Below are 23,874 nucleotides of genomic sequence, written 5' to 3'. Positions count from 1 at the left end.
ACACTGACATAAACAGACATCCCCCTCCCCATCCAATGCGCTTCCATATCCAAGGGCTTTACAGCACATGGCCTCAATCTGCTGTGCCAACAGTAAATACACCACCACACCAGAGCCCAGAGCTGCTCTCCTACACTGCATTATACATAGCAGCTACATGCACACCCACCTGTGTACTAGTCGTCCTGCTGAAAGCCCACCTTGCGCATTCCTCCCTGACGCTCAGAGGCACCATCCAGATCCAGCACCGTACCGAGGCTGAGTCCCGCGCTGGCCGAGAGGGGCAGGCGGAGCTCCGGCAGAGCCTGGGTGGGAATGAACTGAGCTGAGCTGCCGCGGCTGTACGGAGAGAGGCGGATCTCTCTCTCTCTCTCTCTCTGGCTCTCTGGCTCTCTCTCTCCTTTCAGCGAGAAGGCAGGGAGGGAGGGAGGTGTCCGTAAATTCCTCCTCTGTCAGCGATTCCCTCTGGTCTCTGGTGCTCACCACCGTGGGGAGAGTCAGCCGCCTGGCGAACCGACAGGGAATTGCAGTGGTGGAGTGAACAGACTGTGGGTGGGTAACCCCAGAGCTCCAGAGCAGCACATCACCATCTGGGGTCTGGGGTCACCATCTACTACTCCACTACTATCGACTGTCTTAAGAAAGGCTATCTTAAGGGTGCCGGTTTTGGAGACACCCTGCTATAATAGACATCCACCCACACTTTCAAAGTTAGCTAGAATGCTTGAACTTCATTACTGTTCTGCGAGGGTTCTTCAGTTGAGGCGAGGCAGCTGTTCTATACAGAACCACGGCGGCTTATAGAACCATTCGGATGCTTGAACTGTTCCAAGTTTGGGTTCCTTGGGTTAAGTTGAAGGAACTGTTTATGCAGCACCATTGCCTCTACTAAAGAACCCCTGGAGAACCCCTGGAGAACCCCTGGAGAACCACATCTGTGGTAGTGAACACACAGTGAACTAGGGGCAGTGAGTACACACACACCCAGAGCCCAGGTGGGCAGCCAACTCCAGCGCCCGGGGAGCAGAGAGAGGGTAAAGGGCAGCTTGCCCAACAGCGGCAGCTTGCCGAGCCCGGGAATCGAACCCACAACCCTGTTATCAATAGCCCGGCGCTCTAACCGCTGAGCCACCACTGCCCCTCATAACTGACAACACCTGGCATCCCCAGTCAGTCTCCCATTCAAGTACTAACCAGGCCCAACCCTGCATAGCTCCTGAGATCAGACTAGATCAGGCGTTCTAAGGGTGGAATGGCCGTAAGCCGTCCTCATATGGGGACATCACATTCCTGCTTCTCTGTACCATAATACTTAATACTTAGACCCTTTGGCCTCATATGAGGACGACTTCCTCTACAAAGACTAGACTTAGCTTTTATACTTTTTAGGCCCAACTAATCCCAAATAGGAGGAATTAAAAATGCACACCAAGCAAAAGTCCGGGTCTCAGGAGGGTAACCATGTTCAGTGTGGAGAGAAAGACTCAATATTACTGAATCTATTTTGGGAATTTTGGGGAATTTCCAGAATATGGGAGTTTGGGAAATGTCCAGAATAAGAATCGTCTCAATATTAGGGTCTAAGGGTCTAACAGAACAATTGGTGTTTCTCAAACCAACTTTATATATTAAAAAAAAACAATGTATATATTATTTTATATATTTTATATATTTATATATTTATTTGAGACTCCAGATCATCCATTCCGTTTTCTGTAGATTTAGGATGTAGATTTAGGCTCCTAATGGTGAAAAGTATTGGTGGATGGATGGATGAACTATTTTATATCTAAGACTATATGACTATTAAATCTTTTTTTAATGAAATGATTTTTGTGTGTGATTTGTGTGATTTTGGGGATGTTGTCGATGTTGTGGCTTTTGTTTTTATGTTATATATTTTGTGAGCAAATTTCTAATTTCCTCTTTGGGGGTAATAAATAAAGGGGACTGAACTGATTTGCGAGATCTGGTTTTCGTCACCGTACACCAGCCAGCTGGAATTCACTACAGGAAACACTAGAGCTCAACTGGTGGTGTCCCTCCAACTAACCACCTCCACCCTACCTGTAACTGTTTCACTTTATTTCAACTATTTTACTATTTTACCTTTTACTTCTTTTACATCTTTTACTTTTTTTGTTTTATTACTTTTATTTTTATCTTGCTGTCTTTATTTATTTATTTATTTATTTATATTCTTATTTCTTTATTTTACTTTATTTTATTTATTTTATTTACTTATTATTACTTATGTTTATTAGTACATTTATTTATTTTTTTCTAGTTAATTTAGTTTGATTTAGTTTTTAGTTTGATCTTAATTTTGTTTTAAGTTTATTTAGTTGGATTGTTTTACAAATCTTAAAATCTTAAAAGTCTTTTTTTTTTTTTTAAATCCATCAAATAAAATGAAATCTAATTAAATATTGATTTATTTTATATCAGTTTTGCTTATTTTGTATTATTCTTTTTATTTCTTACAAATAAAATTTAATCTTATAAAATTTTTATTTATTTTATATTAGTTTTGCTTATTTTGTATATATATATTTATATATATATATATATATATATATATGTGTGTGTGTGTGTGTGTGTGTGTGTGTGTGTGTGTGTGCGTGTGTTATTTGCTCATATACCTCTGTTGCTTTTAGTCTTTGATTTAACAAAAAAAATAAGTATTTTCTCTTTCAGTCCCTGTTGATTGTAAAAGCTTGGCTACACTGAAACTGAGGGTTACGCGTAGTGTACCTGGGAGTCAAAATAAGGGTTGATTGATTGTGCAGTACAGCTCAGGGTGAAATGAAATCCAGCTTGCTCACATAAAGAATGGCAAGCACCACCTGCTGGCCATATAAGCACATGACCAATTTCTTCTACATGTAAATGCCTCGGGCAATTTAATTCACTTTAATCTGCTTTAGAATCAATTCCACACACACACACACACACACACAAACACACACACACACACAGACCGCACAACATACTCTCTCACATAATAATCTCAGGTCAGGGTACAAACACACACACGCCTGATCACACACCTGCTGCCACATGTGAGCTCCATCTCCATGGGGATTTATGGCATAATGACATGCACTACCCAGGACTTTGGACCAGTAGATGCAAATTCCCGCTTGTTTCTGCCTCTAAAAATAGCCCCTAAGATTCAAATCTGAATATTCACTAATCCTGAGGATTGACAGCATGTGATTTGTGGCATCTTTTGAAGTCAGGTGATTATTATAACCCATCTAATCAATGAAGAAATCACTGGCGATCATTTATGTTCAATCAGAATCATTATCAAAGCCAAATGAATGAAACCATCAGAAATAAACACAGCCTTCAGCCATAGCAGCTGGTCATGTGTTAAAGCTGGGAGATTGATGAAGGAGATTCAACGTTTAATATCAGTCTCACATCACATTTGATCATTTTTATGATGCACTATAAATGCCATGACGACTGCTGTTACTACCTGACCAAAGGTCTAATGATTTTATGGCATGTTGGGGTTGGGGTGGACGGGAGTCCTGGAAGCACTGATCTCAGATCATCTGGACCTTGCTTTTTCAGAGTTCATCTTCTGCTTTATTCATTCTGAAGGAACCACTAAACTGATCTCAGACCTGCAGGATGGTGCCGCATCCATGACCACTCTTTATCACCCATGTTCTCACTCTCCTCTCCGCCCAGTACATTAATTCACTCTCATGCGAATGTGCTGGGAATCGAGACGTTTTCTCGTTTGGCCGAGCTGAGGAAGTGTCCAGAGCGCGCCTGGACCAACACGCGGGCTGGACTCGGTATCTGGGAGAGGAAACCCAAACAGGCATTGGAACCATGCCGTCCACTACGAAGATGATGTACTTTCTGTCCAGTGCGATATTAAGCGCAGGTGGTGTGGCTATCCTGGGCTATGGGATGTCTGCAAACTGGGCTCAGTGTACCATGGTCTGTGCCCCCTTGCAAAGCACCCAGTTCAACGGCTCTGCCAACATCAAGATGGGCCTATTCAATGGCACTGAAGTTAAGGTGACCTGTCCCAGGTTTGGCTCTGACGACGTTATCACAGGTACGTTTGTGGTCATGGATTTTTATCCAGTAATAATTAGAATAAGCAGAAAAAAAGAAGATGAAGAGACCAAGATGAAGAACGTTTGAAGGTTCTTACACTTGAAACTCAAGAGGAACTTCTTAAGGTGCTTTAAGCCTTTTAGAAGAAGAAGAAGAATGTTTGTAACTGAGGAGGAATGTTTGTAACTCAGGAGGAACTTCTTAAGGTGCTTTAAGCCTTTTAGAAGAAGAAGAAGAAGAAGACTGTTGAAAGGAGAAGATCTGTTGGGATCTTTCAAACGTTCTTCCATTTGAAAGGAGGGACCTCTTAAAGTTATTTGAGGAACCTTTAGGAAAATACTTTTAGAAGAAGGTTTGTTGAAGGTTACTCAAAGCACCTTAAAAAGTCCATGCACAGTTTCATACTAAAGAACCTCCAAATGTTCCTCAAGGATCTCGTCCTCTTAACTGTAAAGACAAAAAAAAAAGATAAAGATGAAGATGAAGATGAAGAAGAGGAATTACAAATTAATTAATACAAACCACTTTTCACCATTTATGAGCAAAAACAGAACACAATGACCAGTATGACCAGTATGACCAGTATGATTACCATGAGAACAGCCAGGTCTTGAATGAAGAGCCAGACATAAATAAACTTATGGAAGATTGAGGGGAATGTATTGAATGATAAGCAGCAATGGTCTTTATATAGTTGCATATGAGGGGAAAAAAGACCATATAAAGGAAATCCAGGTAACTGTTTCACTTCATTTCAACTAGTTTACCATCTACCTTTTGTTTTATTACTTTTATTTTTCATTATTTATATTCTTATTTTTGTATTTTTATTAGTACTGTTATTTTATTTTTAGTTTTTCTAGTTAATTTAGTTTGATTTAGTTTTTAGTTTAATCTTAATTTTGTTTTAAGTTTATTTTGTTGGATTGTTTTACAAATCTTACTTAAAAGGCTTTTAAATCCATGTTTTGGGTTTAATTATTTTTTATTATTCTTTTACAAATAAAATGTAATCTAATTAAATATTGATTTATTTTAGATCAGTTTTGCTTATTTTGTTGTTATTTTTTTTTTATTTGCTCATATACCTCCTTTGCTTTTAGTCTTTGATTAAAAAAATAAAAAATTCTCTTTCAGTTCCTGTTGATTGTAAAAGCTGGGCTACACTAAAAATTAGGGTTACACTTAATGTAACTCGGATTAAAAATAATGGTTGATTGATTGTGTTGGAAACACAGCAAGGAAAATATATGAAATATTAATAATGGTTTCATTAATTAATCAAGAAAGTCCATTTCTATTTTTTATGTTACGCAATCACTTTATACAATCTGTAAACAATCACGTATTGTTCCCAGTTAGTCGGGGTAAAACATCGTTCACCTTCTCTGTTAAATGTTTAAACCTAAACTAAACTAGTTATGTTTAAATTGTACCTTTCAATTATTTCACCACATGAAACCCAGCTATACTACACCCTAATCCCATAATCCCAACCCATAACATTCTATACAGTATCTATACAGTCTACAGTGACTACAGTGCACACAAGCTTATTAGTAAGGTATAGCAGTGTGTAATAAATGCTGGGAGCCACCGGTGGTGGGTTATTCTGATTATTAATATTATTGGTGATTATTATCTGTCTGTCTCTCTTTAAGTTTTTAAAAGGCTGGAGGAGATCGGTGGTGCTGCCCTTGCTCTGCATGGCCTGGTAGTTGGTCTGCTGGCGTTAGCTCTGGTGGGCTCTGCAGGCAGTCTCCTGATCACTCTCTACAACACCGTCAGTAACCCGTATGAAACCTATTTGGGCCCCATTGGACTGTTTACCTGCAGTGGATTAAGCGGTAAGAAATCTGACATAAATGCTTTCACAATTTTAAATGTGATCTTATTCTCAAAAAATACTGGGGTAAAAAAAACTCTGAGGATTATAAGAGTTCCTCAAACACATGGTCACTTTGACCCAGCATTGGGGCCTTTTTAAAATTAGGAACGTAGTCCAAAAGCAGTACTGCTCAGTAATGACAAGTTGTTCAATTACCATCTGTTCATTAGCATTTATGCTTCTTCTTCTCATTCTGAAGATATTCTGCCATTTTTATTCCAATCTGTAAAGAGAAAAAACTAGAAAAAACTACCAAACATTGTGAGTAGTGATGTAAAGTCTAGTCTTCCCAAGTTTGTTTGGTTAACTAGCCGGGCCAGGAGTGTCAGCATTACACAGATAACCTTAATCTCTACTTAAAAAAAGCTATAGATTAAATGAAATTTAAAAAAATATGTGGCCAAAATTTTCATTAATCCAGTAGAATCATTGATATCGTCGCTGTAACATGATAGAAAGCTAACGTTAGCCAATCTCATCATTAAAACACTAAAACATAGCTCAGAAAACTAAACTACAGTTTATTATATTGTTTTTACTCATTCTGCTTAGTAGTAAATAGTAAGATATACACATTTTATTGAAGTCTGTGTTACTAATTAACCCTTTGGCTGGGTTGTTACTGTGACATAACCAACAACCTAGCAGCCAGACTACACAAACACTACCCAAACACTTCCAGCACTGTGCAAATAACCCAGCACAGCCGCCCAGCGGGCCCAACATAGAACTCGGGTTAAAAAGAAACAGACATTTTTTAAAGTGTAGTTATTCATAATTTGACGGATTTATCTTGTATGTATCTTATGTTGGTAAGAAGAGTAATGTTTAGGCAGGTAGTGATCATTTCAATAAAGCTTGTATCTAATGCTCCTCCAAAATCTAGTAGAAGGCCTTCTTCTTCCCGGACAGTAGAGACAGTTACTCCAACAAAAGCAGGATCCAATCCTTTTCTTTCCTTTGATTTCAGAAGGTTCCTTTGATTTGCAGGTGTCCCAATACTTTTGTCCATATAGTGTGCATCCAAATACACCACATCTCTATTATAAATAATCCATCAGCACTGTTCTCCTCACCGCTCTGCTCTTCTTCGTTGCAGCATCGTTGGCGTTCCTGGCACTGGTGCTGTACCTGATTAACGTGTTGGTGGTAAAGGTGGGGCAGGAAATTGCTCAGCACAACGCAGGCGTGACCGTGAAGGATGAAGAGGTGAATTTCCTGCTTGGCTTTTACCTTTTGCTGCCCTACATCGTTGTCAACCTACTCGCCATCCTTTTCGTGTATCTGTGGGCGCACATGGCTAACACACATCGCAGACAGCAGGAGAAACCCACAGAGGACGCTCCCAAAGACATCATGATGTTCTAACTGGAGTTTCGGCTCGGGCCCAAAAAGACGGTGGTGGGTGTGATGGGAGAGCTCCACTCTGGCCAGGAGGCTGTGGTGTATGCTGTTAATTAGTGGAAACATCTGGGGCCCAACTGTGCTTAGGATACACTTCTTACATAGTTGCCATGCCTTACAGAACTTCATGTGTTTAATGAGAAATGAGAAATGCTTTTTATAGTAGTTGTGTATTTGTGTGAAGTATAGAGTCAGGGGGTTACAGAGTACAGTATGTAAGAAATGACTGCTGTTTGCTTTAAAATGTACTTTGATCAGGGGTGAACCTTGACTAATAGAGCCGAGCCTTCAGTTTGAGCCATAAATGTCAAAACTGTCAAAATAAGAGATAAAAATAATGTTACATAATAATAATTTCTAATAATATATTACCACTAAACTGATGATGGACAAGAATGATTTAACGTAACACTGGAACCCTGGAAACCTTTACAACCCAACTATATATATCCCATATATAACCCATCCTATATATACAGTATATGGGAATTTCCCCACTGCGGGACTAATAAAGGACTATCTTATCTTATCTTATCTTATCTTATATTTATATACATATATACATATTTATATACATATATATAATGAGTTTGATTGTAAAGGTTTCCAGGGTTCCAGTGTTCAATCATTTTTGCCTCTCATATATATTAATTTATTTAAAACATATTATCTTTCATCTTTACAGTAGAGCTGCTGTAGTTTTCCATTTCTAATAACTGAATAAAACCCTGGAGCTCATATTCACAGATAGTGAGGTCAGTGATCAGTAGGACCAGCGTGTTTTTATTTACCAAATTGTCCCCACCCACTGGAAATGAACACATTTTTTAGATTCAGAGGTGTGAAGTAACGAAGTACAAATACTTCATTATCTTACTTAAGTAGAAATGTTGGTTATCTAAATAATAATTCTTTATTACTCTTACATTTTCACTCAATTATCTAAACTTTCTACTCCTTACATTTTAAAAAAACAGCCTCGTTACTCCTATTTTATTTCTGTTTGTTTTTATTCCGGCTTGTCAAGGTGACTCCTCCTCATATTTTCCTCCATGAAGCTCATGTTAATGCTCAGTAGAGCACAGAGACGCTCCTTTAATAGAGCTGATATTACTGAAATGCTTCATTTTCAATGGGCAGATCTGCAGCTGAAACAGGAGCCTAGTGCAGCCCAACATTTTTAACATCAACATTTTAATAGAACATTTTCCTCATTATGGCTTTTAGAGAAATGGGTTTTTGGGGAGGGGGGAGGGGTAGTGCACTATAGACCCCTGTGGTGCGGCCTAAGCTTTCGGCCTTTGTTTTCCTTCCATTACTTTTACTTTTCTACTTGAAGTCGTTCTGAAACCAGTACTTTTACACTTTTACTGGAGTAAAAAGCTTCAGTTGATACTTCAGCTTCTATAGAAGTCTTTTTAAACCCTAGTATCTTGTTTCGATTTTATTAAAAGTATTAAAAACGCTGTGTACCAAAGCAAATATATCTGACTTCCTAATTATGCCTTGGGGCTATTGATGACAGGGTTGTGGGTTCGATACCTGATCTCAGCAAGCTGCCACTGTTAGGCCCTTGAGAAAAGGCCCTTCACCATTTCTGCTCCCCGATGGCCACAGCAATAGATGCCCCAGGCATGTGTGCTCCCTATCCACAGTGTGTGTTTGCTCACTAGTGTGTATGTATGTGTGTTCACTGCATGGATGGGTTCAAGGCGGAGGCCAAATTCCACCATGTCCAACACTAATGGTGAATATGGGTGTCTTGTCTTGTCAGTCCAGCTCCTGAAGTCCTAACCAGTAGAAGAGCTAATTTAATTTTAATTTTTTATTATTATTATTATTATTATTATTATTACTAGGAATCTCTTAATCCATCTTTTTGCCTCCAATCCAAGTTAGAGTTGTATAAATAATACAGAAACACAGTTATCTTGGGGGGTTTGTTGCAGCTGGTGTCATTGGCTTGCTCACTTGGGCCTTGGCCATGTTTTTCTGTAAAGCTTCTCTGTGACGATGGCTGTAAATACATTAGATTGATTAAAGATGAGCTGCTACTTTATACTGATGTAAAATCACTTGTTTTTTTAGTAGCAGTTTCTATAAGGAGACATTCTGGACTGACTGCTTTAGTATGATAGCTGTCTCTTCTAAAATTACCATTTTATAGTGTCTTATAATCCAGTCTGACGCACCTCCCTGTTTACTTCTTGTGAAACGCTGAAATAAATGAGTGTGTGTGTTTGTAGTGGGACACACTCTGGACTGATATCTGCTGTTGTTTGTCTAATACTAGTGTGAAATAAGGTTTTATAGTGTGGTGAATGTGCTATGCCTTTTTTTAATAGTGTGTGTGCATTAGCCTCCTCCTCTCAGTGTGGAATGAGCTGTTAAGTGTAATAATAAATAATTTCAATATAATGTCTGGAGGTAAAGTGTCTCAAATGTGTTCAAATCACTAGAACTACATATGTTGTTAAGATGCATTTTCCATTCTGCAGACTCTACACTGTTTTGATACCTACTGAGCATGCTCCTCATAGCATAGAGGGCTGGGAATAATGTATGATAATGAAGCTTAGAGGATATCAGGGGTTGCTCTGGTAGAGCACAGTAGTAAAAACAAAGGACTGGAACTAGATTAAGTTTAAAATAACCAATATATTCATTCAAATATTAATAGTTAGAGTTTAAAGACAACAAACATGACAGTTCTATTAAAAGGGAATTAACTAAGAAAGTACAGACATGTGGTTTTTAGTTTTATGAAGGCCTAGAGTACCTGGAGGGTTCCCTGCTGTCTTTGATGTTGTTCTGAGCCCTGAGCATTTTCTGCAACAGTTATGATGTAGTATTTTTGTGTAAGTTGAGAGAACATAATGATACAAATGTAGAATGAACAGTTTTCTTAAATAATTATCACGTAATATTTAGCTGTTGTGCAGAATATTTTTAATTCTAGTGGTTTTTACAACAAATGCCGTGCCTTCTTTAAAATTCTACATATTCACTCCTTACACAGGTTAATTATGTAAATGCAGACATGATTATTTATTGACTAGATTGGTTTTACTAAGAAAATGTTCTTCTTGAGCAGCGTGGGCTAAACTACAGTAGACGGGATTCATGTTAATGCACAGTGTGTGGGGGTGTATGCATCTATCAGCCGTTTCCTAACTACACAATCTTTTACTCCAGATATGAGGTAAATATTCCCCACTGTAAAACTGTCCGATGAATTTTGTGCTAAAGCTTGGATCTATTGCCCAAGCTACATTTCCGGACTCTGGCCTTGTGGCCTCCAGTCTTACAGACTTTGCACATTTTGCGCTGTTCAGTAAAGTGCTCAGCATCATCACATTACATGTGCAAGGCTGCAAGCATGTAAAAACAGCCAATGATAAGAGATTTGAGCCAGTTCCATGGTTACAATACGCTAAAATCCGATACTAGAAGCAAGATGTACAGTGCTATGACTGGTACTATTTTGTGTAATACTTTCTTTATTGATTTGTCCAGCATCACTTTGTAAGTCGCTCTGGATAAGAGCGTCTGCTAAATGCCGTAAATGTAAATGTAAATTTTTAGACTCTCTGCTCTTTTTCCCTTTTATGTTCTCACACCCATGTCAGGATAATTCCACAAATTAAGCCATAATGCTATGCAGATTTTTCTGGACATACACAAAAGTCTACAATATCCCCTTAGGGACTAGATGGGTGGCAGAATTAGCACATAGTCTGTGACTCTGGAGAACACTGGAGATTTAGAATGGACATCACTAGTTGTAATGGCTGTAATAGTTTCTGCCACTAGATGGCAGAAGTGTCCTTTGCATTTAACCTTGCACCCTACTGCAGCCTCTATAATCTCCACTAGGAAGCCCACAAGAACAGGCAGTGATGGAAGCAGTAAATACACTGTCCTAAATGTATTCAGCAACATAGTCAATTGTAACACATAATAGTATCTTATTCACAATACATTAAGAAAACACATGGTAAAATTTTGTAATCCCTGCTCTACATTTATTTTTATTTTAGTTACTCTATTCCTTTCTGTTACTGTTGGTAGTTTTCTTCATGTAGATCTTCCATTAATGCAGAAATACATCATTTGAATAAAAAGAAAACATTATTGAGCTCTCATCATCTGCTTCATTTCATTACTGCCCAAACAATCCCCTGAGAAGGACACCTATCCCATGAACACAAGTCCATTAAAACACTAAGGACACTAATTAAAGCCTCAGTCTACTCAAGCTTTAGAAAGCTCAGTAACACTGAGATAAATAACTGATCAGCACAGTGATTTATCAGTCTACTCAAGCTTTAGAAAGCTCAGTAACACTGAGATTAATAACTGATCAGCACAGTGATTTATCAGTCTACTCAGGTTTAGTAGAGCTCAGTAACACTGAGATAAATAACTGATCAGCACAGTGGTTTATCAGTCTACTCAGACTTTAGTAGAGCTCAGTAACACTGAGATAAATAACTGATCAGCACAGTGAGTTATCAGTCTACTCAGGTTTAGTAGAGCTCAGTAACACTGAGATCAATAACTGATCAGCACAGTGGTTTATCAGTCTACTCAGACTTTAGTAGAGCTCAGTAACACTGAGATAAATAACTGATTAGCACAGTGATTTATCAGTCTACTCAGGCTTTAGTAGAGCTCAGTAACACTGAGATACTAAATAACTGATCAGCACAGTGATTTATCAGTCTACTCTTTTAAACAGTGAGCATGAATTTATTTAGCTTTTAGTCATAATACTTGAAAGAAAGATGGTTAAGATGCTATTCTCAAATATTTGCCTTGTCCTTGCATCAGTGACAAGCATGAAGTGAAGTGTTAATCATCTGCTGAGATAAGAGCAGGCGAAGCCTTCAACTTCACCCATGCATAGATCAAACCAAACCACGCATCAACAGAAGCCTAGCTGGAGTAACTTACACTCAGATGGTCTTTTCTAAATTAATCAAATCAGAAATCTGAACAAATACATTAGTATTTAGTACTTTCAGGCCTTTTCCTCTCAGGTGCTGACACACAGTTTCCAGAGGAATGAAAAATCTTAGGGAATGCAAGACGTTTGGGAGGTTTGGCATGTTTGAAAGAGGGACTGAAGAGGTTCTACCACAATATTAAAATTCTTACTTAATTTAGACTGTTGAGTTCATTTTGGCAGGGACCAAAACATTAACTACATATGAGAATACATGCACTACACAGTTACCTAGCTGACTAATTTCCATCTGCAACCCTTAGGGCAAAAGGTATTGGTTTAATTCATGGTATATTAACCCCCTAAACAGCCTATGGCCACTGCTAGATCAAAAGTGTTATTACAAAAGAACAGCCCCACCAGTTCATACAGAAGTCCCTGTAGTTACTGAGTTATACACCTTAGTTAAGGTTAAGGGGTTAATAAAGCATATTTTTATGCTTTTTGATCAGCACAAATGTTCATATTGATTTTTAATCTTAATGGTTTAACATCTTTAAAGCTACGACTAATCAGTTTTCTTTGGTTTACAGACCCTCTCATAAGCTATTAAATTCATTGGAGAAAGCACTGTTGCTAAGTAAGCACTGAGCTTTGCAAGGTGACAGTATTATGAAGATGTTCCTGCGCAACGTTTGACAAATATGACATCCAAAGGCAATCCCATAGAGACGTTTGGTCTGGAAACAGCAGCACAGGTTAATCTCTTCCCATCATTCTCTCTCTCCTTCTCTGGATAAAGGTGGATTAGGCCGGAGCCCTGGGTTCAGGCCACTGGGAGTGCGTGATAGGATTAGTGAAGAGTGCAGTGAAACACTACGCCTGCATCACACAGTCCTCTGAAACACACACCTGTAGCTGCAGGGTATGGATGCTCTCACACACACAGATAATAAAAACACAGGCCGAGGTTAACATTTAGACACACACACACACACACACACACACTGTGTTTTTATACAGCGTCAGGACATGGGGTCATAGTTATGTCACACATATTGTATGTAGGCCTAACTGTAGAGACCGTAAGTGTAATAATATTACACACACACACACACACACACACACACATACACACACACAGACACATACACATAACTCTACACATAGCTCTACTTATAGACATATAGCTATTATAGCATCTGTTTCTCTGCTGACATTGTTACTTAGCCTCCATTCACCCTGTTCTGCAGTGGTCAGGACCCCACAGGACTTTTTAGTAGTATTTGGGTGGTGGGTCATTCATTCCCAGCACTGCAGTGACACTGACTGACATGGTGGTGGCGAGTGTGTGTGTTGAGCTGCTGGTGGTACAAGTGGATCAGATACAGCAGTGCTGCTGGAGTGTTTAAACACTGTGTCTGTTCACTCACTGTCCACTCTATTATTACACACTCCTACCAAGTCGGTCCAGCTTGTAGATGTAAGGTCAGAGACTGAAGCTCTGTATTGCGTTGGTCATCCTCTAGTCCTTCATCAGTGCCTCCTACAGGACGCTGCTGTTGGCTGGATATTTCTGGTTGGTGGACTGTTCTCGGTCCAGCAGTGACACTGAGGTGTTTAAGCACTCCAGCAGCACTGCTGCATCTGATCCACTCGTACCACCAGCAGCTCAACACACACTACTAACACACACACTCCCCACCACCATGTCAGTCAGTGTCACTGCAGTGCTGAGAATGAATGACCCACCACCCAGATACTACCTACCTGCTCTGTGGTGGTCAGTCCTGTGGGGTCCTGAGCATTGAAGAACAGGGTGAAAGAAGGCTAACTAACAAAGTATGCAGAGAAACAGATGGAAACAGGCTGGATTTAAAGAACTACACCGTTCTCCTATATGGGAAGTGAAGCTAAAACCAGGGGTGGTCATAATATTCTGCTATGACTGTGTATTGCTTGTCTGTCTATCAGTTTTGAGGTTTTGAGAGTAACCATTAGAAATGCAGACTAGAAGTTCCTACACTGCTCTGGTATCTGCATGTCTGCAGGGCAGAGGAGTGTGTTACTTTAACCTAAGGCATTAGAATTTCCTGAACACACACTGCAGCAGTCTGTTTTACACACCCTTCTACCTTATCTGATATGAATCCAACCAGGCAAATAAAACACTGTGTAGCTCCACATAACTGGAAATGCTTAGCTTAGTTAAAATGAACATTTCTGTAAACTCCATTGCAATTACAGATGCTTTAAGGGTCTTTAAATATGATATTTAATATAAAGCAGCAGCACTAGAGGAATATCTAGGACTCACCACTGTGCACCACAAGTCTTTAAATCCAGGATTTTAGGTTTCGAGCCACATAAAACTATACGACACTGCCATCCTACACTAAGTACAGTATATCATTCAAAAGCATAACTCCATATATGGCCTTCTAAGACTTTTCGAGTGGAAAACTGCATATTCTAATACATTTTAGTGTTATTAGAGTGTTTTATAAACTTACAAAACTTTGAAATCACTTAAAGCTGGTTTCCCAGGCCTACATTAAGCCTAAGCTTAGGCTGAAAATAATGGAAATAGTGGCATTGCAATTTAGTCCATGACTAGGCCTAATCTATGTCCAGAAAACGGCCTCTTATGCAGAATATCAGTTTAATGCATCGGTTTAATGCTTTAAATTCTCTCAATGACTCATTATACTGCTTCCTCGTCTGCTAGATGTAGCATGAAATTACTCCACAGATCTGCAGCCAGTTAAGATGTTACCACTGTAATCTTCACGGTCCATCACAGCACACACACACACAGAAACACACATCGCTGAATCGTTTATGTATTACATCTGTAAAAAGTGGTTCATCTGTTCAACTTTATGAAAATTGCTTCATGTGGTAACAAGCAATTAAACTGGGTGTGTTTAACTTTCTTCAAATAAATACTTTGAGCCTTTATTTAATGTAAAGTGTTTGTTTGAGCTGAATAAAACCAGTTCAATTGCTAACTACTTTTGACAGTGTGCATATTATCTCCTAATATTATACTTTGGCCTTCTGTGTGGGGAAACAGCTTTTTAGTTTAATGTGGTAAAAAAAAGCATGAAATTTAGTTTTATGGATTTTATGAATATTTTTTTTTGTTTTATGGAACAAAAATATATTAATAATTTTATGGAACAAAAGAACATGAAATGTAAATTTGGTTTTATGGAGCAAACTAAAATAGTTATTTGTTTTTTAGAAGGAAAAAAGTAGATTTTTAGTTTTATAGAACAAAATATTTTATTTTGGTCTTATGGTTTTGGTTATTTGGTTTTATGGCACCAAAAAACTTTGGTAAAAAGATTTTTTTAGGTTTTATAGAGGAAAAATAATAATTTGGGGTTTTTTTGGTGCAAAAAATAGATTTTTGGATTCATGGCAAACAAAAGGCCGATTTTTGGTTCAATGGACTAAGGATTTAAAAGATCCGAATAAAAAATATTCAGTTCAAAAATATTTTTAATTTACTTTATTCATATTTTATTTATTAAACTGTTTGTTTTTAATATCATGTTTATTTTAACATATTAACATATTTATATTACAGTTTTTTTTCTGATTAACATTTTATTTACTATTGTTTGTTATTTTGAACTGAATAATAAATCATTTTAAGCTTGATTTTAATTAAATTAGATGTCAGTTCAGTTAAGTGTTTCTTGTTGCTATTATTATCATTATTATTATTATACAAATGAGTCAAACTCTTTCAGTTATCTCACACAACATGCAGAAATGTATCCTTTTCAGTTCATACTCATTCTTCTCATCTTCTCCACGACTCTCAGCATGGCGTTCGCAATCTGAGCTGGAATCTCCTGCCTGTTCTCACACTCAGAAGGTGTAGCTGGGTGCTGGACAGACAGGGAGGAACCAGGCCTTATCTACGTCTTTAATCTTAATTTGTCAGTGAAGACAGAGAGTGGTGCAGAGTGCAGGGAGAGGGACAGAGGGAGGTGAGCAGAGCGAGGGAGAGAGAGAGAGAGGGGGCGTAATTGCACCCCTGCTGCTCCATTAAGGTGTCATTCCTCAGTTAACATCAGATAAGATCTCCCTCTGAAACACCTGCAGCTATTTCTCCACTTTAGCCAGTTCTCTCTCACACACACCTCCAGGGGCTGAAGGATTCAAAGGTGAGCACCTCTGGACTTGCTGCTGGCCAGCAGTGATGGAGTGCTCCATCTGAGAGGGTAGAGAAGGTAGAAGCTGAAAGCTGCTCTCATAGTTTAGCGAAGCTGCAATAGCCAGCAGTCGTCTTCTGAATCATACCCGAGTCGATTCTTTAGGAATCAGAAGTTCTCAGCATTGTGAAGCCCACGAGATCACCATATCAGACCACACTGGGTCTGTCTTGCAGTGCAGTATCACAGGGTCAATCCCTGACAAGGCCGCTGTCCCCTTCGGCAGGCCGGGTGAGCGAGCAGAGCTGACGCAGAGCACTGACTGATGCACTGATTGATTGAGTGAGTCTGAGCACTTTCTCTACGCTGAGCCTTGTGTCAGAGACCATGATGAATGAAGCAGACCCGAAAGACAAGGCAGGACTGGCCAAACGAGAGCAGAGATATTTAACCCTCTGACACACAGTGCTCAGTCTGTTGCTCAGATCCACTCTGTTATACAGGGCCGGATGATGGAAGACGAGTGTGTGTTTTTCTAACGTAGACAAGGATTCAGCAGCGCTTTAATTTATGAGTCTGGTTCTTCACTGCCTGAGGAGATGCTAATGAGATCCATGGGGAGTAGGGCAAGTGCTAAACAGTCATAAACCTGTCAAACATCTTCCTTGGGTGTAAATGTTGCTCATCGGTTTGTGTAAATGAAGGATTGAAGAACAGCTATGGAGCATATTTTATATGATACTGGTTTAACCCTCCTCCTATTATCTTTGGGGTCAATTTGACCCCATAAAATGTTTAAGGTATTAAAATATTGAAATATTAAACCTATTAAAAAATGCTTCATATTTAAATATATGTATTTATATCATATTATATTTTAAATTTAGGTTTTAATTATAGTGATTTTCCTATTATCTTTGGGGTCAATTTGACCCCATTTAGTGTTTAAGGTATTAACACTTATTTAACACTAATTAAAATATTGCTTAATATTTAATGATATATATTTATATCATATCATATTTAAAAGTCAGGTAACAAAGTTTTATTTACAGTGATTTTCGGGTTTAACCCTCCTATTATATTTGGCCCCATTAAAATTTTAAGGTATTAAAATATTGAAATATTAACACTATTAAAATGTGCTTCATATTTAATGATATATAGTCATATCATATTATATTTTAAATTTAGGTAACAATTTTAATTATAGTAATTTCCTGAAGGTTTAAACTGTTGGGGTCAAGTTGACCCCAAGGATAAAAGATGTTAGTAAATTTGAAGGTAACAGTAGGTTGAACACTGACTCTAACACTGTGACCTGTAAAGTTATTCTATTTTTCTTTATAAAGGACTTATTAATCATTCAAATGTGTGACATTAGGCCATAAACACCTTAAAATATTTAAACAACAGCTTAACATACAATTTCTAACAAATAACAAAACCCATGTTCATCCATACTGTTAAAAGCTGGTTCCTGACCTTGCTGTGGGGTCAGCCCCAACAGGAACTTATATTACTCACCGTGATCCTCTGATCAGCCTAAATTAACATATAGAGAGACTACCCTCACATTCCAAGATCTAAGCAATATCGTTTCCCTTTACATTTCAATCTCAGCATGGCTGCGTTGGTCCTCTTTGGTGTTTATAAGTTTATAAGTGTTGATAACTCATTAACGAGTTGTTGAGGGCTTTCTGAATACCCTGATCGACCTTAACATTAAAGAACCACCTAACATTGAGTAGGTCCTTCTTGTGCCACCAAGCCACTCCACAACAGCTCTGAAGATATCCTATGGTATCTGGCATGTCCCATGACCCTGTCAGTGGTTCACCAGTTGTCCTTCCTTGGAGCACTAATGGTAGGTACTGACCACTGCATACTGGTAACTCCCCACAAGACCTGCCTGATGCTTAGGAGATGTTCTGATCCAGTTGTCTAGCCATGACAATTAGGTCCTTGTCTCAGATTCTTATGCTTGCCCATTTCTCCTGCTTCCAGCACATCATCTTCAAGAACTGACTGTTTACTTACTGCCTAAAATATATCTCTCTCCAGACATTTTTTCATGGAGAAAATAAATTCCACTAACAATACTTATAGTCACCAGTAGAGGGCAGGGGAGAAGTTGTACACTGCTTCAATCCAGTGGATCCCAAAGCCAGTCCTGGAGACCCCATGCTCTTCTTGTTTTTGTGTTTTCCCGACTTTAACACATTTTACTCCTCAAACTAGTCCTCAGGGGATCCCAGATGGTCAAGATTTTCTGCTCCAACCCAAACCCATTAGGATAGAGCAAAAATGTGGACCATGGGTGAGTGGAAGTGAGAGCCCAAAACAATTAAGGTCCCTGGGCTTAAGCACATTTAAGCCACTGCATTAGACCTCTTGATTCTTTACAGATGCTCATTTGGCTCCTGCATCAGGGGCTGCTGCTAATAATGGTCTATGAGAACAGAGACCATGGTATTTTTAACTGGCTGGGCAACCGGATTGGTTCCTTTCCAATCCTTACTCTTATTGCGAAACATAGGCCTTTTTGAGATGCTGAACACCTGTCTGTGCTATGAATTTGGTACAATTCAGTTGTGGCAGTGTGAACACAAACCAAACCAATCGAAAAACACACAGTACCTATAGGGACAAAAGTATTGGGACACCTGCTCATTCATTTGTTTCTTCCAAAATCAAGGATACTAAAAAAGAGCATAAATAACTATCTCGGTACTGCCCAGGGAAGAAGGCTTTCTACTAGATTTTGGAGAAGCATTGCTGTAAGGTCAGGATGTGATTAGCACCACCCCACCTCATTATTCCCAAGTCCCCAATTCATCCCAAAAACAGTACTGGATGGAGCACCACCATCCATCATTCCAGATAACACAGTTCTTCCACTGCTCCACAGCTCAGTGCTGGGGGGCTTTATACCCCTTTAGCCCACGCCTGGCATTAGGCCGAATATTGCCAGTAGGTTTCTGTTTATCTGCTCCAGGGGGTCCTATTCCTTTGGCAGTACCTCTCTGCAGGGACTAGACAAGCTGTGTGTGTCTGTATTTGTACATTGCATGTGTCAGCAATGCGTGCAACTTAAAATAGCTGAATGCATTCATTAGAAGGGGTGTCCACAAACATTTGGACATGTGAGTTAAGCGTTCAAAACTGTAAATTGAACAGTGTTGAAATAATTCCACTGGAAAAGAAGGCTTTGAGAGTAGTAGCTCTGTCTGCAAGAGGCCATCTGCACTCTGCCCAACTCGTCTTTCTGTCTGTGGTAACTAAAGCTGTAGGTGATGGCTAGGTGTTAAGATGAAAGCAGAGGCAGCCAGTGAAGCAAGACGGAGCTGCCGAGATCAGAAACTGAAGGCTGAAACTGAGACCATGATTCTCAGAGCGCCCAAGCTGTTCTAGCCTCTAAATGACCGTAAAACAGACGAGATCCCAGCCGTCTCAGACAGCAAGCAGCTGCGACCATTCGTGGTGTCTCAGCAGGTATTTCCCCATCTCAAGCTGGTATCACGCAGTCCATTTCTAATTCATTTCAGCAGTTTCAACACCATTCGCCCCGTCGTTTCTGCACTGCGTGAAGGCCCAGGTGACAGAGTGGTGAAATACTGCAGCGCTGAACAAAACACTGAAAACTCTGGATTACCAAGAGGAGTCCTTAGGCTATAAAAATACATCAGCACTGCATATGATCTGTCTATTTGATGTTGTCAGCCCTGGAAGACTTTGACAGCTCCATGTGCTGGTTCACATCATGCAAAGTGTGCATGGATTATATAAAGTATGTATGAAGAGCATTGAGAGCTTTCTAGAAGTTGGGCTTGAAGGCCTTCCTGGAACCCTAAGCAGCTTTTTTTAACATCTAAAGCTCAGAGTAATCCAACAAACCCAAACATTTGGTTGGTGTTCAACACCTGTATCACTGATGTTCTCCAAAATACAGGGGCATGCAAAAATGTGGGCACCCCTGGCCAAACCTTCCGTTGCTGTGAATTGGTAAGCGAGTAGAAGATGAACTGATCTCTAAAGGACTTAAATATATAGTTAAATATCTAGAACTTAAGGACTTAAATAAATAGTCAAATATATAGAATGTAAGGACTTAAATATATAGTTAAATATCTAGAATGTAAGGACTTAATTATATAGTTAAATATATAGAACTGAAGGACTTACATATATAGTTAAGTATATAGAACGTAAGGACGTAAATATATAGTTTAATATATAGAACTTAAGGACTTACATATATAGTTAGTATATAGAACGTAAGGACTTAAATATATAGTTAAATGTATAGAACTGAAGGACTTAAATATATAATTAAATATATAGAACTTAAGGACTTAAAAATATAGTTAAATATATAGAATGTATGGACTTAATTATATAGTTAAATATATAGAACTGAAGGACTTACATATATAGTTAAGTATATAGAATGTAAGGACGTAAATATATAGTTTAATATATAGAACTTAAAGACTTGCATATATAGATAGTATATAGAACGTAAGGACTTAAATATATAGTTAAATATATAGAATGTAAGGACTTAAATATATAGTTAAATATCTAGAATGTAAGGACTTAATTATATAGTTAAATATATAGAACTGAAGGACTTAAATATATAGTTTAATATATAGAACTTAAGGACTTACATATATAGTTAGTATATAAAATGTAAGGACTTAAATATATAGTTAAATATCTAGAACTTAGGTAAAAATATATAGTTAGAGTAAAAATATATAGTTTGAGCTGAATGTATAGAAATAATATTACAATTTTAGAGTGAAATAACAAAGAAGCAGCATGCAAAAGTTTGGGCACCCCAAAAGATGTGAGCTCTCGGATAACTTTAACATCTCAGGGAAAATCTAAGACCTTAACACTGTTCACTGTTCTAGAATGTTCTCCTCTATTCACACTGCTTCATTTGGCTTTTCCAAGTACCCTGATGTTCTAGAATGTTCTCCCCTTTCAGTGTTCTAGAATGTTCTCCAACATTCTCACTGTTCTACAGTTTTCTCCTCCATTCACACTGGTTCATTTGGCTTTTCCCAGATGTTCTAAAAGGTTCTCCCTATTCCCAATTCTCACAGTTCCAAAACGTTGTTCTCCCATTTTCTCGCTGATCTAAAATATTCTCTACGTTCTCACTGTTGTAGAATGTTCTTCCACGTTCCACGTTCTCCCATCCACCCTATTCCCACGTTCCACGTTCTCCCATCCACCCCACCCCGTTCATTTCATGTTTATAATCTAAAACAACTAGCAGGATTAGAAGGTTGGTGTTTTCAGCTCTGTGGTTGGCTTTGGTTATTAAAGGGAATTAATTCATAATTAGCTTCACAAAACCTCGTAAGACACACAAACCAGTTGTCTGAAAGAGCTGATCAATTCTGAGACGTTGGCTCACGAGTCCATTCAGTAAAACTCCTCGTTTAATCCTAGACAGAATTTTAGAGACTAAAACACTGTCACTCCTGTCAGTCAACATCTCGTCCCGTCCAAGCTATAATTTAGTCCTCTGTCACAAAAAAGCCACACCTGAGCTTTAAAAGCATGAGCTCCTTCCTCTGTTGACTAAGGCTCCACCTCGCCGCCTCTTTCTGTCACAGGCATGCCACGGGCTCACAATTACGCTCCGACAACACTACAAATTAGCACCCCATTCCAGGCCTCTTCATGCCAGGCCACAGGAACGCTGGATGGAAATTTGATACCAGTTCTCCTCAAAGGCTGCTCTTTCAGTCGCCCGCGTCAGTGAGGTCAGGACTTTCAGCAAAGGCAGAGCGGATGTCCCCCAGCTTTAGTATTCTGTCATGACAGTAGTGTGAACTGAGATGTTTGTGCTATTGGAAAAGAATGGAGGAGGAAAGACTGGAACACTATCCATGTTAGGGGTGACTGCTTAAGAAATCAGAGTGTTGATAATGAATAATAATAGAAGTGTGGATAATACATCATGACATCCTAATGTTCAAGAAGGTTTTCCTTCGTTCATGTTCCCCAACCCTCTCAAATCTGTGTAAGATGCACAATAATTCACATTATGTACATCACAACATGAATTATATCATTACTGTGTCAATAAAACCTTTTAATGAATAAATGTAAAACTGTCTTTCTTGGTATAGTTGAATAATGAGAGTTTGCAATGTGCAAGTGACAAACTATGAAGCTAAAAGCAAACATATGATGTAATAAATAATAAATATAATAAATAAGTATTTTTTATTTGTAAAGCACATTGAAAACAACCAGAGTTGCACTAAAGTGATTTACAAAACTAGAAGTAAAATAAATAAAATTATAGATAAAATTAAGAAAAATAATAAAAATAAAGAAATAATAAATAAAAGGTTATTCACTAAATTCACATTGCATTTAATTATATTTAAAAATATAACAAAATATAGTTATGTTTTAAGACTGGACTTATGCCAGATCTCAGTGGGGTTCTAGAGTCTTAGGGCCGGCACTGAGAGAACCTCTGACCTCTAAAGTGTTCCATAACAGTCTTGACTCATTATATTCCCGCCCCTAAAAGTGACATAAATCCCACCCACTAGAGACACCCTAAAAGGCTAAATGCAACATCTACTTTGGGAGAATATGGAAGCCAGGCTAAAAATGCTAAAGGCTAACACTAGCCGACTGGCTGAAGCACCACTCGGAGAAGAGCCGGCTGGAGACAGCATCACTGCAGGGGTCTATACGATGGCCTGAGTAAGCTGGGTACGAGGTAGTGGGTGCTAAGTGGATGCTAGGCTAAAAGCTAACCCTAGGAGACCCTACTACAATCTTTTAAGCTAGCTAAACACACAGTGTGCTAACACGGAGAGGACAGCAACACTGTCTGCTATCAGCTAGGATTTGGGAAAATGCAAAAATACTGCATGATGATTACTACCCAGCCAACAAGGTCATGCGGGGCTCAAGTGGGCAGAACATGGGCTAGGTGGGTTCCAGGTGGGCATGGGCCCTGCCTGGGTTTGTACATACTTTGTGACTGGGACTCAGTTGGGCTTCCCAAATGGGCCCCATTGTTACAGCCCAACTTAATCACACATGGGTTCCATCTAGCAAAGTACAACCCAGATGGAGCCCATGCTGAACCCCTCCTGGTCCCATAACTGATACCGGTGGGCATTCATTCATAGGTGGGGCCAAAAAAGAACCTGAGGACAAAACTTTCAGGTTGCTAGTCGGGCTTCTCTTATGGGCCCCTCATGGGCATGTTAGCTGGGTCACTACAATATTACGCTATGAGGCTACCGTGAGCTGTTGTGGTGACATGAACCAGCCAATAAAAGCAGAGCTCTCCATAAAGGTAAAATCAGCGTTTTATTCTAGAGTAA

At 38.8% G+C, this 23,874-nt stretch overlaps 2 protein-coding genes and 1 pseudogene across 4 annotated transcripts in view; 1 reads left to right on the top strand and 2 right to left on the bottom strand.

Moving 5' to 3' along the window:
• ptprea (protein tyrosine phosphatase receptor type Ea) overlaps nucleotides 1-374 on the bottom strand; it is a 137,164-nt gene extending 136,790 nt beyond the window's left edge. For all 3 annotated transcript variants that reach the window (XM_072668107.1, XM_072668106.1, XM_072668108.1), the window contains exon 1: nucleotides 170-374. The gene's annotated coding sequence lies outside the window, so the exon portion shown is untranslated. The remainder of the gene's footprint in view (nucleotides 1-169) is intronic.
• Nucleotides 375-1,145: 771 nt separating this feature from the next.
• On the bottom strand, nucleotides 1,146-1,264 carry LOC140544564 (5S ribosomal RNA; annotated as a pseudogene).
• A 2,588-nt stretch (nucleotides 1,265-3,852) lies between these two features.
• Nucleotides 3,853-7,342, top strand: clrn3 (clarin 3). The gene is made up of 3 exons (XM_072667874.1): nucleotides 3,853-4,084; nucleotides 5,748-5,933; nucleotides 7,074-7,342. The coding sequence occupies exons 1-3, from the start codon at nucleotides 3,853-3,855 to the stop codon at nucleotides 7,340-7,342; spliced, it is 687 nt and encodes a 228-aa protein (XP_072523975.1).
• Nucleotides 7,343-23,874: the final 16,532 nt, after the last annotated feature.

The sequence above is a fragment of the Salminus brasiliensis genome, chromosome 22 (genome assembly GCF_030463535.1).
Source record: "Salminus brasiliensis chromosome 22, fSalBra1.hap2, whole genome shotgun sequence".
In the NCBI taxonomy this organism is placed as follows: Eukaryota; Metazoa; Chordata; class Actinopteri; order Characiformes; family Bryconidae; genus Salminus; species Salminus brasiliensis.
Note: the sequence above shows the minus strand (reverse complement) of the source record. Positions and strands in the feature narration are given on the sequence as shown.

What these genes read in the sequence shown, in the direction of transcription:
- clrn3 (XM_072667874.1), top strand. Translation starts at nt 3,853, where the DNA reads ATGCCGTCCACTACGAAGATGATGTACTTTCTGTCCAGTGCGATATTA. An exon ending in CTCTGACGACGTTATCACAG is followed by an intron (nt 4,085 to 5,747) that starts GTACGTTTGTGG and finishes TCTCTCTTTAAG; the next exon opens with TTTTTAAAAGGCTGGAGGAG. An exon ending in TACCTGCAGTGGATTAAGCG is followed by an intron (nt 5,934 to 7,073) that starts GTAAGAAATCTG and finishes TCTTCGTTGCAG; the next exon opens with CATCGTTGGCGTTCCTGGCA.